General features: G+C 43.7%; 1 protein-coding gene across 6 annotated transcripts; it reads right to left on the bottom strand.

Annotated features, from left to right (window-relative positions):
* Positions 1–12453: 12453 nt before the first annotated feature.
* LOC120644280 lies at positions 12454–15530 on the bottom strand. 6 transcript variants are annotated; one of them, XR_005663565.1, is made up of 5 exons: positions 14892–15528; positions 14685–14797; positions 14331–14567; positions 13858–13923; positions 12454–13037 (listed from the first exon to the last, which is right to left on the bottom strand). XR_005663565.1 is itself a non-coding variant. In XM_039920874.1 (3 exons), exons 1-3 carry the CDS (start codon positions 15166–15168, stop codon positions 14451–14453), a joined length of 519 nt encoding a protein of 172 aa, XP_039776808.1. In that variant the 5' UTR covers positions 15169–15530; the 3' UTR covers positions 14033–14450. The 6 variants fall into 6 exon arrangements, 1 of the variants encoding a protein (XP_039776808.1); XR_005663561.1 differs by having other exon boundaries at positions 14685–15527; XR_005663562.1 differs by having other exon boundaries at positions 12454–13033; positions 14685–15527.
* Between the last annotated feature and the right edge of the window lie 1807 nt (positions 15531–17337).

The following is a 17337-nucleotide window of genomic DNA, read 5'->3' as shown; positions in this document are numbered from 1 at the left end:
TCCCTCGTCCAGCCCGGCCCCGCCGCCACCATGCCTTGGCTATGTTGTGGCACGGTGGATGCGCACACACCACGCCACGGCAGCGCCCAGCGCTAGCCCTGCCGCGATGCCGCGTTCGTAGCGCGTCCAGCCCTTACGGGCGTTTCATTCGAACACCTTAGGTGCGCCCCGCACACACACACTTTGGCCAGCCACACGCATTAGTACCCACACCGGATCCAGTCTGGCCACACCAGATCCGGTCGTCACTAACGGCGGGTCCCGCCTGTCAGCGGGAGGCAAAATGCTGCCCCGCGGGATCGCCCTGTTAGTGAACCAGTGAGAGGAAGGGGAGTGAGAGCTGAGCAGGCCAGTTCGGGCCGAGGTGACCCGGCCTTTTGTGGCCCTGTTTTTCTTCATCCCAGTGAGCCGAGCCGAGCCGAGCTGTTTTGGGCGGAACCAAGCCAGCCCGATCCCTTTCGGCCCAATAGCAAACCAACCCTTTTCCTTTTTCCTTTTAACCCTAAGCTAACCAGTGGGCCCCACGTGACAGTGACACAGTGTGACTGATAGGTGGGCCCAGCTGACCCGTGACCCTATTGACCAAGTCAACATTGACGTCAGCATCAGCCCTGCTGACGTCAGCAAATGTTGACTCGTGCTGACGTCAGCATGACATGTGGCCCTCCCTGGCGCTGCAACGTGTCATGCCTGTGTGTTTTTTTCTTTTTCCAAAAATCCTTTAATAATTTTAGAAATAGATTTAAGCTTCAAAAATATTCGTAATAAATTAACTGGAGCTCCAAAAATTATGAAACCAGTTTCATAATTTTTCTAAAATCATGATCTGTCCATTAGAGTAGGTTTTGCTGTGATTTGAATCTTATTTGGATATTTTTGTTTGTTCTTGCACTTTGGCCCCTATAGTAATACGTAATTACAAATAGGCCCCTAGCGAGGAGGAGCTGATCGATGCCCCAGACGTTCAGGAGACCCAGGAGGACGTCTCGGACTACGAGAAGCACCCGGAGACCTAGGACGACTACGACAAGATGCCAGGTTCACGCCCATCTATGAATTGAATACCTATTAGGCATTGCTTGCTAGATTGCTATGCTTTATTTCTATTATGATGAGATGAACCTGCATAGCCATTTGTGTGCCTTAATTCCTTGAACTCCTATTATTATTACCATTTTGAATGGTATAAATGCTTTGCATGTGTATGTGTGGGATTTTCCTGGTGATTGATAGTCTTGGCGTGGGTGGAGATCCACTATATGAGGAGTTGGTGATTAGGGCTTTTAGCTGGGTGCGAGTGACTAGCTAGGGATGTGTGTTGGGCACATTCTAAGGAGCACCTGTGGCGGGTGCGGGGTTTTGGGAGAGGCATACCAGTTATGGGTGCCTATGGAAACGCGATACCTGTTATGGGTTCCTTTCGCGGGCCGTTGCGGCAGATACGCATGTGGACGGAGATGCTCGCCCCGACATATGAGGAGCCAATTGGGGTAACTATGATCAGTGGGACTTTGTGAGCGTGCACACCACTTATCCACTATGCGGGTGGATCCGGTCCGAGGCTAGTAAGTGTGGTACCAAGCTTGTAGGTGGATGGAGTATCAGTGTAGGGGGAGCAGGTGTTGACCTGGCGTTCCCTGATTAGCGGGATTCATTTGGATCCTATTCTAGATGGCTTCACAGTCCCGGGGCGACCTCTCGCGGAGGACGCGCCCAGACCCGGGAAAGCAGGATGGTGCCATGGCTGCTAGTTCTTGTTCTCAGTAGATCGGTGTCTCGACGTCAGTTGGTTGGCCACTGGCTGGCGGCGATTCGAGTGGGTCCAGATGTACAACCCATGCAGGGTGAAATCTATACGTATAGCTGCATACTCGGTCATGTGCATCCCTACTCTTCTGTTACTTCCATTAGTTAGTGTTAGTTGCCATTTCTACCTCCCTCTAATCTACTTTTCCTGCTCGGATAGTACTTGAGGTGCGAGGAGCGGGAGTTCTCGCACTGACTTGGATGGGTTTCTAGGACTTGGGTGAGTTTCGGAGGTGTGAGTGACCGGGAGTCCGGAATGCCAGAATGGCCCTCGTCAGGAGATCTGGCTGATGCTATACTTCATTGATGCTATGCATAGGAAACCCTAGCATATCCATTGGCTATTTTCTATACTATAATGCATCCAATTAAAGCTTGCATACGGATGGTGACGTGAACCTATTCTGTCCTTGGGGATAATTTCGTAGATGCAGGATCCGACTCAAAGATCGACGACAACAGTAATGGAGAAACTAAGGACGACTCGTGCTTCGCTCAAGTTTGCCTGTGGAGGAAGGGCATCAAGATGGAGGATGCCCAGAAGTGTAGCTACCGCTTCCGTTTTCTGTTTGCTTCCTTTTAGCCCAATGGGCTTGTATCAGAAGAATTTGTAAAACAATCCGCTGGATTATGTAATAACTAAACCCTTGTTGTGTTTTATCATGAAGTATGACTGAGATATATAATTGAAATGAGTTATGTATGTAATAGCTACTGATCTAGGGACTATCATGATGATACAGGGAGTCGGGTTCTCCTTTCTGGAACCCGGTTCGTTTCATATGTGAAGGGATCTTGGTGATGCCTAGAGGGGGGTGAATAGGCGAACCTGTGAAAAAACCTTAAAAATTCTTCGCAGTGGATCAGACTGAAGGAAGTACCGATAACTTTGTAGGAAGTTCCGATGGATAGGAACTTCAAGACACTAGTGAAGGAACTTCCAACAAGAGTAATAATTTGAATGAATCACAAGTTTTCAGATGAACCTGGGAATTGTGTTTGAATCAAAATTTCACCAATAGGTTCTAGAGTAACCTGCAAGTGATCTCCCATAAAGGAACACTCCACAAAAGTAGATAGGGATAAAACGAGCTCGAAGTCAAGAAGAACAAGTTAAGAACAATAAGAACAAGAGACACTCGATTTGTTTCCCGAAGTTCACACCCAAAGGTGCTATGTCTCCGTTGAGGAAGGATTCAAGAGTCGACACTCAAGAATCCCTATGCTCCTCACCCAAGGGCGAGATCACCTCTCAAGCCCGAGGTCACTTACTATGAGATGTTGTTGTACAAACTTCCCAGGGCGCACACACAGGAGAGGACGCTCCATGGGCGACGCCTACCTGTCTAGAAGCAAGCTTCAAGAGTAACAAATGCGAATCGACGGTTGGAGATGCTTCAAGTGCTCATGAGATGGAGAGGGCTGCTCACACAAGTCAAATGCTCAAGCTCACACTCAAATCTTGCTCTCACCCAAGCCCTAGATCGATCACAAAGTTTAGCTCTTGGAAGGATTGGGGAGAAGTTTTGGAAGCCCTAAAGTGTGTTGTGTTCGTGGAGGCAGCAGCAAATGAAGGGAGGGGGCGAAGGGGTATATATACCCGAGCCCCCAAAACTAGCCATTATAGTGTTGTTATGTACTTATTGGAACTTTCTTCAATTTTTTCGGAACTTCCTTCAAAAATAAATCAGCTGGCCGAGCACCCCTTGTCGGAACTTTCAAGAAAGTTCTGATGGGTGTAGGAACTTCCGACAATTTTGAAGGAACTTCCGACCCCTATAGAAAAAGTAGGATTACGTGCTCAAATCTATTCAAAGTGTCTCTCAAGGGTAATTAGAATTGCAGTTGAGCACTTTTGCATCAGCAGGCCATCTTTTCGCATCCCTCTTAATAGTACGGTGTTTCCTATACTCAAATTCAAAATAAAAAGTTATAGAAGATCATCCATGAAGCTCAAACACCGTCACTTTAGCTCAAATTTAGTGTCATTAAATGCTCTTTCTCATCTCAATGATTTTTGAACATGCTCAACACTTGATAAACGCATTAGCTCCTTAATTGTGCATGTCATTAACACCAAAACCAACTTAGGGGGCCAAATGCACTTTCAACATGGTTTCTGTGGTATTTGAAAAGTGAAACTCCCATGGTCATTTGTGGAATCCTTTTCTTAAAACTCTGGAGTCAGCGCCTCACAAAGTTTCATGGCCCATGGATTCTCTATCACAAGAGATTCATCGTGAAAGGTCATCGTTGAGTCTCGATCGTGGTCGAGAACAATATAATCTAGGCCAGTACGAAGAAGCTCGAACTCGATCGAGGATGATCATGATCGTTCATCTCCACAAAGGTGACAGATGTCTTCCGAGTTGTAGTTTTTGGAAGTGGCAAGTTTTGAAATCTCAAAGAAAGCAAACTCAGATGATACGAACGGAGATGTATGCATCATCTCCTTGAGAGGGCTTTGCTTGGGATGAGGCTTCCCCACATGATCTTCTATACAAGATGTAGCGATGGCAGAAGCGGTTTTCCTAAGCAATTCATCTAGGCTCCCTTAATGAGATGTCAGAAAATTTTCAAGTGGGTAGCCTAGGAGAGGGTCAAAATCGAGGGTATCAAAGATGTGAAAGTCTAAGCACACCTCGATTTTGTCTATGGTAATAGTCACGTCCCATGCGATCCCCTAACATTCGAAGAAGAGTCCTGAGGGTCTTCTAAAGTATTTGTCGGTCGGGGTTAGAGCCTTGTTACCCATAAGATTGTCCATGAGGCACTAGAGTATGATGCAAACCTTAGCAGCAAAGTCATGAAGAGCATCTACGGCATTTTCCTTCATAGAACAAGGGATGGTTGTGGAAGTTGGGCTAATCCGAATTGCTTCGGAGGTACGCCTTACCTCATTTGACCAATTCACTGTGGTTGCATGGTAGGAAACTTCATCGATGGTCTCATAAAGACACAACAACGTCGTAGGCTTCTTGTGTATAAAATGGTTCGAGGAATTTCGGATGTTTCATGAAGGATCATCCTCGAATTGGGAAGAGAACTCCGAAGATTGAAATTCTTCTTCCTTCGGTGTTGGTGGTTTGGGGCAGGCTAGGCAGGGCAGACTTCATGTCTAAACCCAAGCAAATATATCCAATGATACATCATCGGGTATAGATGAGTCTGGGCCAGATGCCAAAAGGTGTAAAAATCTAGCCCATGCTACTCCTATAGACTCCTTCTCCAATTGCTCGAAGCTGGTGACGTCTATTGGTAGGGAGTCTATGCGTTTAGAAAAGGAGAACGAGCAGCAAAAGGCAACTCAAACTTCTTCCCAATCACAACTTATACTTCTTATCGTGCAGGTATACCATTGTTCCGCCCTCTCTGTGAGAGAGAAAGGAAACAATTTCCACCCTAAGACTTCCTGTGTCATGCCTGGGATTATCAAGCTCGAACACAGTTCCTCGAACACTTCCAAATGATCGTAGAGATCTTCATTGATCACTCCAGAGAAGGGTCGATTTCGAACCATGGCTTTGAAGGCAGGGCGGGGTTCACCGCTTGCCGAAATGAATGGATTCGATGAGGATGGTGACTCCCAAAACTCGCCCTTAGGGGTAGAGAGCTGTGGAAAGGATGGCTGCTCCATCGGTAGCGGGGGGAGGTAGAATCAAGGAAAATAAAAAAGATAGCAGCCACTCTAGCAAGGAGATTCTTGGACATGTTTGAAATCTAATCTGAGTTTCCACTTTTAGGAGCCAAAGTGTATCTGAAAAGCTGATTTAGCATTTCGTAGAATGGTGCAAGCCCAAAAACAGTGCCCAATTCAACCTCTCCATATTCACTATCATACATATAGTGCACATCATCATCATCAAGCACATTGTCATCGTGCAGCTTTGGCTTGTTAAGATCTGCAGAAGGAAATCCAAGAATAGAAGCAAATTGAGCATATCCAACTGAGAATCTTTTGCCTTGGAGGGTCCAATGAAAAATTTTATTCTCTCGGTCAACATAGAGTGTGGCATAGAACTGAGCTACCACCTCCTCATTCCAATCACAGTTGAAGTTCATGATGGAGTGCAAGTTCATTAGACCACAAGCATGCACAGCTTGAGAGACCACTGGCATATCAAGCTCGTCCAAGTAATCCCAAGAAATAGACTTCATCTCAGTGGTGATATGAGCCTTGGTCAAGATGACCGTCTTATACTAATCAGCTTGAAACCACGTCCAAAAGCGCACATCACCCTGCATCTCCTTAGGATACTCACTTGGATCCTCATATCTCAAGGTATAGAAATTGTGCTTGCCCTTCATATAATTGACTGTCCAGTGCCCATTGTATGATGGAGGAGTGCGCCTAGTAGGCTTTTGCGTGCGAATGATCATGTGCTCCAGATATGCTAAAGAATCTCCTCCGTCATCTCCATTATTTCCAGAAGCAGGAGCTCGCTTCATGCGAGGCCTAGAACCCTGACCAGATCCACCTTGAGGTAATGGTCTCCCCCTGCCCTTAGCACGCAGAGGAACCTTGGCAACGACCTTCCTTTTCTTTAGAACCGGAGGAGGTGAGACATCATGTATGGCCTCGGAATCTGAGGATGATTGAGACTCAAGTTCTGGAGATGATTCTTGCCTACCCTTGCCTCTCCTATCACGTGCCATCTGAAAGATATACGATATATATATAAAGATGGAGTGGAAGAATTAAAATTGAAGGGACAAAATGGGCTGAAAAAGCACCTGTCAGAACTTCCGACAATGCTTGTCGGAACTTCCGACAGGGCCCGAGCAAGAGCACAAAACTAGGGATCGAAAGATTTCATCCAAGAACCTCTACAAGATTTACCATGAGTTCTAGGAGGTGCCAGGAGCCTATTCCTAGGAGGAATCAAACTAGGAACTTCTACATTGAGAGATCGGGCGATGGGGATTTTGAATGGATTACCTTGAGATTTTCCCGCGCGAATCGGAGGAGAGATGAAGTGAATCGGAGTCTCCAAGAGATGGGGAATGCAATGCACCCCTGGTCCTTGAATTTCCATGGCTAAAACTCGAAATCGCCGCGAAGGATATGGAGAGGAGAGTGGAGACGGCGGGTAAAGGAGTTAGGGTTTGAGGGGGCACGGCCTGGGTCATGCCTGGGATTACCAAGCTCAAAAACAGTTCCTCGAACACTTCCAAATGATCGTAGGGATCTTCATTGATCACTCCAGAGAAGGGTTGATTTCGAACCATGGCTTTGAAGGCAGGGCGGGGTTCACCGCTTGCCGAAATGAATGGATTCGATGAGGATGGTGACTCCCAAAACTCGCCCTTAGGGGTAGAGAGCTGTGGAAAGGATGGCGGCTCCATGGGTAGCGGGGGTAGAGGTAGAATCAAGGAAAATCAAAAGGATATGAGCACAAACTAGGTCCTAAGATAATATAGTTGACGTTTCCCGGCAACGGCTCTAGAAAGCTTATTGACGCTTTGTAGCATACACGAATAGAATCTACAAGCACACAGATATCGTCGTAGATTTCACCCCAAGAGTATTTTAGGGTATCGTATCCACTGAGGAACGTGAGTATATTATCTAAGTTTTTATTCGTCCAAGGACACCACACTACCGAAGAGGTAAATGGTTGAGAGGATTTCTATGGCTAAGAATCAAAGGTAAGATAGAGCTAACTTGTTGTTTACTTCGGGCTACCGGCTTCCCTTGGATAAAACCGGTGAGTTTTGGTAATAAAACCTACTGCGATATACCTTAACGTGGAGGATTTTGATGGCAAAAATAGGGTTGTCACCACCTGCAGACTACCTCTACAAACCGTGGGGCTATACCACAACCAAAGGTAGAGTCTAGTCTAGACACCACGTCTACACCGTCTTCTACAAACTCTAGAGTTGTACAGAACATCCATCTCTATCAGGAGTAATACTCTAGAGGCATCCACTAAACTAGTGAATGATGGTCATGTAAACAACTAGCGGACTAGCACTACTTAATTAAGAAACTAAAGCACAAAGAAGATCATGAACACTTACTATGATTGATAAGCATCCGGTGAGGTACAAGCAGGCGGAGGGCACTGAGCACCGGAAACCCGGCGCCTCCCAGACTTCCCCTCACTATCTCCCTAATGTCTAAGCTCTACCGCCTCGGCAGAACTAAATGTCCATGGATAGCTCCAAACTCCAAAAGTGAGAGATGAGTGAATGTGAGTTGTGTCTCATTTGGAGAAACCTTCTACTATTTATAGAAGGGAGCCATGGGGTTCTCGGCCAAGTATCGGAGCTCTAGCACTTGGAACCACCTTTGGGAGCCAATGAACAGCTGCCCGGTCGGCCGACTGGTTTTGGTGGCCAACCGGTCTCAATTGTGGCCAAGAGACTGGTACGTGGACCCTCATGTCGGTTCTAGATGAGTGGACCCTTGCTTATGTCAGTTCCTTGATCTGGTGGGGCTGTAGATCCTCGTGCTCGCGCCTGATTGGTCAAAAAAGTGTTGCCTTGGATTGATGACGTGTTCATGTGCATGGGCTGTGTTTCCTTCTCATGTGAGCATGTCAAGTGGGTCCTTTGATCCTTGTGGTTGCTTGTGATTGGCTAGGAATATATATCTTGAATCATTCTTGCTAGATTCTTGTATTTTTTGGGGGCCAAATTCACCTGCACACATTTTCATACCAGCATCTGTGGAATTTGTCAATAATTCATCCTGTACTAGTATTTATTCCCTTTAATGCTCATATTTGGGTCAAAATTGACCATCAACAAATAGGTCGCACAGGTACTGGTACTGTATGTAGCTAATCCCACAAAGAAGACAAAACATGTTGTGGTCCCTGAAAACAAGATATGACAGGAGTTGATGGCGCCGATGATGTGGAAGAATGTAATCAGTATGATGAAATGAACCTCTACACAGACCTGCTACAGAAGATGAGGATTATAGAAGTAAGCGTAAGAAAAGATGATAAACTATGGACATGCAAGGATAGAGAATCGAGAATTGCTACCGCATAAATATTTAGCTAGTAAACTATTTTTGGATTCATGTAATCAAGAAGTGTTTGGCTGTCCGAGACCTCACTATGATTAATTACACCTGGAATCAATATCTATGACGAAATATGCTCGTTATATTTTTGAGAGATGTGTTTCTGATATTTTTTTTAAGTTGTACAGGTCACAATAGGTTTTTGTACAAATTATAGTTTGCTATTTTTTTGAAATAAATAAAGTTTTAGAATAAAAGAAATTAATATACACACTGAAATGTGGTTTTGGTATTTTTTAAGTTCTAATGGTCACAATTAGATGCACTGAAATGTAGCTAATTGATTTGTAGCCCACACCCACTCCTACAAATCATTTTCAAAACAATTTAGTTAATTGATTTAATTCAAAAGAATAGCAAAACACTTCAAAAAATATATGCTGAAATATTTTGTTGACATATTTTTTATGTTCCACGGCTTAAAATATGCTTAGGGTACAAATTTCACTATTTATTGATGTGTTTTGCTATTTTTGAATTAAATAATTTTACAGAACTTCAAAAATAATCTGTAGAACTAGGAACAATATGACATATATATAATTCAATACATTTAATGTTTTAGAGTGTTGAAAACACAAAGTGAGTCGTGAGTGGTATGAGATAGTAGCGTGGGGTTGCTATGCATTGTGGTTTCGACACTTTTAACCATTATATACAGTGAAATGAGGTTTAATTTTTTTAAGTTCTACATGTCAAAATAGGCTTAGGATAAAATTTTCAATTTTTTATTTATTTTCACATTATGTTTGAATTAAATGAATTTTAGTAATAAATTTAAAATCAATTTGTAGGGATGGGTGGGGGCCTTATCCGCCCTTTAATATGTATTTGTAGGGGCGGGTAAGGCCCTCCCCACCCGCCCCCGAACAACCATTTGTAGGGGTGGGTTAGGCCCCCACCCACTCATACAAATGATTTTTAAATTTATTTTGATAATTCATTTAATTCATAGAAAACAGCAAAACACTTCAAAAAAATGTGAATTTTTTACCATGCATATTGTGACCCGTAGAACTAGGAAAAAATATGACAAACATACTTAAGGGTGTTGAAAACACAAAGAGAGTTTTGAGTGGTATGAGATAGTAGTTTGGGGTTGGTTTCGACACATTTAACCACTATATATATATATATAGGGAAAATATATTCTACACCTGCGTGTATCTACTCCTATGTCCATCGGAGAGAGAGAGAGGCTAAAGGTCCTGACGGATGCCAGGGGATTAAGCCGTTAACACTAGCTGCCCCTCACTATTTTTTCGGATCTGAACCGTAACTGATTTAGTTTGCATTGTATGGAAGCTCCTCGAGGCGTCCGCCGCCACAGTCAGTTCACCACGCGCAGGCTCCGCCGGCGAGGGATTTCCTCGGATAGGCCGCTGCCACACCTCTCCTCATGTAATCTTCCAGCAGCATGCGCAGGCAGCAGGCTCCGATCCGCTGCCACTGCTAGCTAGCGCACAACGCCGCGCCGGATGCCATGCAGATCGCCGTCGACTCTCGAGTAATCTCGACCTCCAGTAGCAGCGATAGTAGCATGGACGATCCAGGGAATATTATGGAGTATCTGTATATACCTTCTTTAATCGTTAATTATTTGCCTCCGCAAGACTGCATGGAGCGGTTTGCTTGCAACCGCGGAGGATAGGCTGCGGCCGCACCCGGCCATCTGATCTCCGCCGGCGGTGACATGTGCATGTGTTGGTAATATAGTCTTTAATTTTACAGCTCGTACGTTTTCATACTTTTTTTTTTGAAAGAGTATGTTTTTGCGTTGGTAATGTAGTCTGATCTCCGCCGGCAGTGAAACGTGTACTCGTACGTTTTCATACTTGATGATGTGCTTATATATATATATATATATATATATATATATATATATATATATATATATATATATATATATATATATATATATATATATATATATATATATATATAGACACACACACTCCTAAGCATGTATCATCACATACTCTCCCAAGCATGTATCAGCACATACTAGTCTCAGTATCCTAAGCATCAATACATACTCTCCTAAGCATGTATCGGCACATACCCGTCTCAGTAGGCAGCATGTACACGTACATACTCTTGTGTCATAAGAATGTATATATACATACTCTGTTGATTTGCATATACTACTACCTCCTTTCAGACCTGAAACGTTTACTCGTACGTTTTCATACTTGATGATGTGCTTATATATACTCCACACGTATATTCCTATCATTTTTTTGAGAGCGTAATCCTATCCGGCTATCCCGTTGGCAGATTTAGAAGATGCAAATACTCCACCATATACATGCACGAGTGCTGCAACTCTCTTTCAAACTGATGCCGCTCGTCTCGCAAATCTAGGGGATACATTCGGCCATGCAAACCAAGCACGCGCCGCAAATCTAGTGATTAGTAGGACCAACCACATTAGCGGGTTTCCTAGACAAGCATGGACCTATTCTGAGGTAGGAGTAGCTACACGTAGGAGTAGAAAAAACTTATATATATATATATATATATATATATATATATATATATATATATATATATATATATATATATATACTGAAATGAGGTTTTGAATTTTTTAAGTTTTACAAGTCACAATAGGCTTAGGGTAAAATTTTCACATTTTTTTATTTTGTTTTCCTATTATTTTTGAATCGAATGAATTTTAGCAACAAATTTAAAAACCATTTGTAGGGGCGGGTGGGGCGTCACCCGCCACTACAACTACAATTGTAGTGGCGGGTGACGCCCCACCCGCCCCTACAAATCCATTTATAGGAGTTGGTGACTTGTTATATACATACATACATAGGACTCCGCTAATGGGTACCTGGCTACAAATCCATTTATAAGCTAGCCTTGCGAGCGCGCCCACGAGCGCCTTGCGCCCCCTCCCACCGAGACCCCAACTGGTTTTTCTTTTCTCGTAGTAGAAAACCAGACGTGGGGTGGTTTTTTTTTCTGCTGTGTGGATTTTCCTTTTTTTCTACCAGAGTGTCGAGGTAGCAATGCAGATGCGTTTTATCCGGACATGCAATGCAACGGAGGAGCAGTTGTTTCTTGCCAGCCGCACGATATTGTCTGCTGTCTCTCACCCCTGTGCCCCTCGGCACATGTGAGTCTTTTTTTGATTAAAAAATGCCAGACTGCAATACACAAGAGATACGAATCTATTGTTTGCTAATTACAATCAACTGAACAAAACCATATCGGGAATATGGCACAAGATGTGAGATTTAACCATTCTTCCAAACCGAATATTTGGTTCAAACTCTAGATTTGCCCAAAAAAACTTAATTTTCAAAATTCTTAGATTTCCATTCCAAAAAGAAATTCTTAGATTTCGTAACATGCCTCCAGATTTTGAAACAGATTGATTTGCGCAGTGCAGGCCACCTTAGTGCATGACAACAATGGTTTCTTAGGGGTGAGATCCAAATATAGCCCACAAGCGAAGCATAAAAATGCAGCAAGATGGTACCAAGACACATTTAAAAATTACTTGGACAACACAACAACAGAATTACGAACATAAGAGCTGCAAATCCTAGATGCCACAATGATTTTCTAAACTGTGCCTAGGAGAAACCATACAATGGACAGAAATCCAATGGTGTGTGGAGTGTCGTTAACAGTTGTAGAATACAGTGTTAGATTACAGGATGAAGAAACGAGAGAAAACGTATGTCTAGACCAACCATCAGTTAAGGTCATATGCTGCGACAGACTTCTATCCTGCGTTTCAGAGAGGAGCACAGCACCTGCCCTTTTATCCATTGCTTTCAGCATATCATTTTAATGTATTTGCAATCAGAAACAACAAACTCAAAACTTTATCAATACATGCATATCTTCCCTATCTGAGTGCTGGCAAGTCAGCGAGTGGAGAGCAGCACACTGTTGGCCTCGACTTGTTCGGGCAGAAAGCATCACTGGTTGCGGATTCAAACTTGGGGACAAATGCAGCTTCCCAGTACCTCTACAGAGCTTGGTGTCAACAAAGGGTACAACCTGTGGAGGAATGCAATTTCTTCAACACACAGAATTGAAGATCATCAACAAGTCACCAACGCCTTCATCAGAAACATTTCTCTTCCAAGGAGGACGCTTGTTCATGCCTAGCTTGTGTTGTGCGCAATTCTTCCCCGATGTGTTGTGCGCAATTCTACCTGGCATCTGGCTATTTTCATAGAAATTTCAGACATCCAAATTTCAATGTATTGGTTAAAAAATTGGCATGATTCATGGAATGAAAAAAATGTGAATTAAACTGACACATCATTCACTTACTTCAAAATGCAAATTCCCTTTTCTAAAAAGAAACATCCAAGATATGAGAGTTGCATCAGGCAGCTCAACCTACTTTATATTGATCATCCCATATGAAGCTGGTGAATCATACGAAACCTACTTTACTTGCATCCAATGTGTCTAATCACAAATAATAATACTAATTCTATGTGATACAGCAACGAGTTAAGCTCAAAAGTCACAAACAATGACTTATGTGGAATGAAAAAAAAAAACTTGAAAAGGGTGGAGCTCCCTACAGAGGCCATTTCAGACATCCCTTGTTATTAGTTGCACAGATCCAACACAAAGTAGGTCCTAGCCTAAAGTTCAATATGCACAATTTAACAAGAGGGTATAGTAACAGGATTTCAGAAAACAAACATCAGGCTAGTTCAATTATCATACAATTAAATCGACAATCAAATGCACCCTTTATTGCAAATCTTGACCTGTTAACCAATAAAAAATTATCCCATGGAAAAAATAAATGAATAGGCAGCAGTTTGCAGAACACATCTGCACTCAGATGGGAGTTTATGAATAGGGATCAACTAATCAGTCAAATGATCAAAAAAGGGAGATTAGGATATCAAAACTAGAATAGGGAAAAATCACTGTGGCTAGAGTGGCTCATATCATCCAGAATTAGAGAAATAATAGGTTTAATAATTAGAAAAAATATAAATCAAAATCAAATATCACCATACCCTATTCATTACAAGAAGATACTAGCTGTGCTGAGGAGCCTAGTCGCAGTTCCCATTGCCAGAAGACTATAAAAAATAAGAACAATTCTCAGACAAGTTTAATAAAGAGCTCAGAACTGCACATAACCTTGTTAAAAAAAAGAATAATTTCCACCGTTTCTACAGCTAGTTCAGGAAATGAAGGGTATGTTTTTATCCATGTGAGATTCATCTAAAATGCATATACTGCCCTACAGGGAAGAAGCATGCACCACATGAACATATGAATACAGTTCGTCTGCCTCCGGCAGCATATTTTCTATATGCACGCTAATTGAAAATTATATAAAATGATTAGCAATCCTGAATATGTATGAGAAGCACCTTATAATCACCACCAATCTTAATGAACCAGGAAACTAGGACCTGGTACTAACTAAATGCGCACAACATCATGTTAAGGAATATGAAAAGTAAAAACAGGGAATATGAACCTCTCGTGCTTTGTCCAGTATGGGTTCGACATTGCTGTTCTTGTTCTTGCACAAAACAACATGGCATCGGCATCTAAGTGGACTAATGCACTGGCCGTGGCTTGATCCGTGTCATCAACATCATAGGGAGGAAGTCAGCTTGCCCACCAAACAAAGCCGTCGGCTGTGCCATGTAGCAACCATTGATGCCGACAGCAGAAACAAGCGAATGGACTGCTTCAAGCACCAATCTTCAATCTGAGGACCAGACGAACAAAAATTTGGGGAAAAAGAAGAACCAGTAAATATAATCGGCATTGGGATGGAGAGGTAGGGACTAGAACGGCGGACACGCGTGGAGGAAGTCTGCAGTACCTGGGAGGACCTCACCAGAAGAAGGGTGGGTGGCCGTGGAACGCTCATACGATGACGAATCAAGAAGATATCCATGTCCCTTTTGGTCATGGGGATTACTAAGAGCTTACTTCCTAAACAAATCCGTGGATACCGTGGGAAATAAAGCAAAACCGTGGGAATCGAGTGGAGGAGAGGTAAGGGCACTATGCAGACCGAGGATAAAACCTTCGAAGAAATTGCAAGCTTGAGGACACCGTGAGGAAGCTGAGCTGCTGCAGGTCTCCATCGCCGTTGCATCCTCGCCCCCATCCCGCATGAGGTAGCCGGTCGAAACTCGAAAGAAGGGGCACTCCATCCTGGCGACGAAATCGAAGAAACCACCACCCACATCCCGATCTGACGCGGGGAAGCCTTGAATGTGAGGACGCGCAGGGCCTGGCCAGTAGCTGGCGCGCGGGAGGCGCCATTCACCGGATCGGCGATGGGAGGAGCGGAGCGACATCACTGGGAGCGGGCAGCGCAGGGAGGCACCAGAGCGGGAGGCGCATCCTCTCGTCGCGGGATTGGGGGTGGGGGAAGCGTCGGAGGGGGAGGGGAGCGCCGGGATTGGGGGAGGTGGGCGGCCGGCGCGGATGCTGCGAAAGCTCGACGAAACCGCCCTCCGCACCACCGCATCGGAGGGAAGGAGGGGGCAGCACCGGTGGGGTGCGGCGCCGGGCACGCCGGGAGCAGGAGAGCGGCGTCGTGAGTAGGGTGCGGCGAGGGAGGAGGGTGGTGCGGCGCCGGCGGGATTGGGGGGGGGAGCGCCGGAACAGGGGGAGCCGGGGAGCTGGATGGCTGGCGCGTAGGCTCGCGGTTGGGTTGAAATGGGTTTTATGGGGTGGGTTTTGAAATGGAGTGTGTTTGTATGAGTTAAAATGGGTTGTATTAGTTAATGGGGTGGGTCGGGGCGGTTTCTATATAAACGCGGGTTGAGGCGGGTTGGGGTGGGTTGAAATGGATACTTTTTACAAAATAGTATAACTATATATAAATGTGGGTCCCACGTGAGAGCTGGACTCTGAAATTAAAACCACGTGTTTATATCAGAAAATTTTATCGAAATTGACTGAATTTTGTTGGAGATGACTCAGTACGACTGGCAACTATTTTGTGCAAAGCAGTGTGGCTAGAACTACCTGTGCGCCCCACATAAAGAGCCGGACCCTGGAATTAAAACCTTGCGTTCACACTATAAAATTTTATCGAAATTAACTGAAATTTGTTGGAGATGACTCAGTACGACTAGCAGCTACTCTGTGCAAAGAAGCGTGGTTAGAACTACACGTGGGCTCCACATCAAGAGCCGGACCCTAGAATTAAAATCTCGCGTTCACACTATAAAATTTTATCGAAATTGACTGAAATTTTTAGAGATGAGTCAATATGACTGACAGATACTCTGTGCAAAGTAGTGTGGCTAGACATATATGTGGTCCCCACATTAAGTGTAGAACCACTAAATTCCTCTACATATATATGGGTTACCCGCTTATAACGGGACGAGTTGGTTAGAGTTGAGAAATTAACTAATTGGGTTGGGTGGGGTTGGGTATCTAAATATGTTAATTTTGGGTGGGGTTGGGTATGGTGCGGGTTCCAACCCATTAGCAGGGCTACTGCGCGCGGATGCTGAGCGGTTTGGAACGGGTTGGCTGCGTGGACATCGTGGGGTGGGCGGGCAGAACGACCGGGCCAAAAACCGGCAACCGCGATGAGGACGCGGGCGAGTCTGAATGTGGGGTCGGGTACTGAATATTATTCGCTACACAAGGTACAATATAGTACTTTATATATATAGTGTGTGTTTTATTTCCGCATGATTTAATTTTGCATGCATAATTATTTATATTTATAAAACATGTTTCATATCGATTTATTATGACATTCGATAGCAAACTAGCTTGATAGATTAAAATCGCGGCAATCTAAATTTTAAAAAATAGTGGGAAATAGATTTGTATAATTTAAATTCAAATTGGTGGATTTTTTGGCGGGTTGGAAAAATATTTCGAGGGGTCACCCCTGGAAATGCATTTTGAGGGACGGTCCATCCCTAAAAATCGATTTGTACATAAGGGTGGGTGAACCGTCTCTGAAAATCTATTTTTAAGGGCGGGTACGTTATTCACCCCCTACAAACAACATTTGTAGCTACGAAAAGTGGGGATGGGTGCAGTACCCATCCCTAAAAATGCCGTTTCACCCGCCTCTACAAACTTTTTTCGTAGCTGTGTACATCTTGAATCCAATGTCGTATATAAGAGGTCGAGCGTATGTTGTAGTTCATGACTGGTTCAAATACTCCCTCCATATTGTAAAGGAAGTCATTTAGGACATCAGCACGGTCTCTATAAACCACTTTGACCACTAATTTTTTACTATAATAAATTTATAAAATATGGTCAACATATATTTTTACGAAACTACATTTCAAAATGAATCTACTTATATCACTTTTATATTTTCAAACCCAACCTAAAATATTTATTTATAGTCAAAGTTTAAATTGTTTGATTTAAAACAAACTCAAAACGACTTCTTTTACAATATAGAGGTAGTATGCAACATCTCTATATAAAAAGTGTCTTTTTATTTCCTTTGTCTCCATGAAAACGTACTGAAGATCTAG

The sequence above is a fragment of the Panicum virgatum genome, chromosome 8K (genome assembly GCF_016808335.1).
Source record: "Panicum virgatum strain AP13 chromosome 8K, P.virgatum_v5, whole genome shotgun sequence".
Classification (NCBI taxonomy): Eukaryota; Viridiplantae; Streptophyta; class Magnoliopsida; order Poales; family Poaceae; genus Panicum; species Panicum virgatum.
This window is presented reverse-complemented; position numbering and strand designations above follow the sequence as displayed.

Coding starts and splice junctions, on each gene's coding strand:
- LOC120644280 (XM_039920874.1), bottom strand. CDS start 15,168: ATGTCGCTCCGCTCCTCCCATCGCCGATCCGGTGAATGGCGCCTCCCG. Junction 14,798..14,879: donor CTTCGAAGGTTTTATCCTCG/GTCTGCATAGTG, acceptor GGATTTGTTTAG/GAAGTAAGCTCTTAGTAATC. Junction 14,568..14,684: donor TTCTGGTGAGGTCCTCCCAG/GTACTGCAGACT, acceptor TCTGGTCCTCAG/ATTGAAGATTGGTGCTTGAA.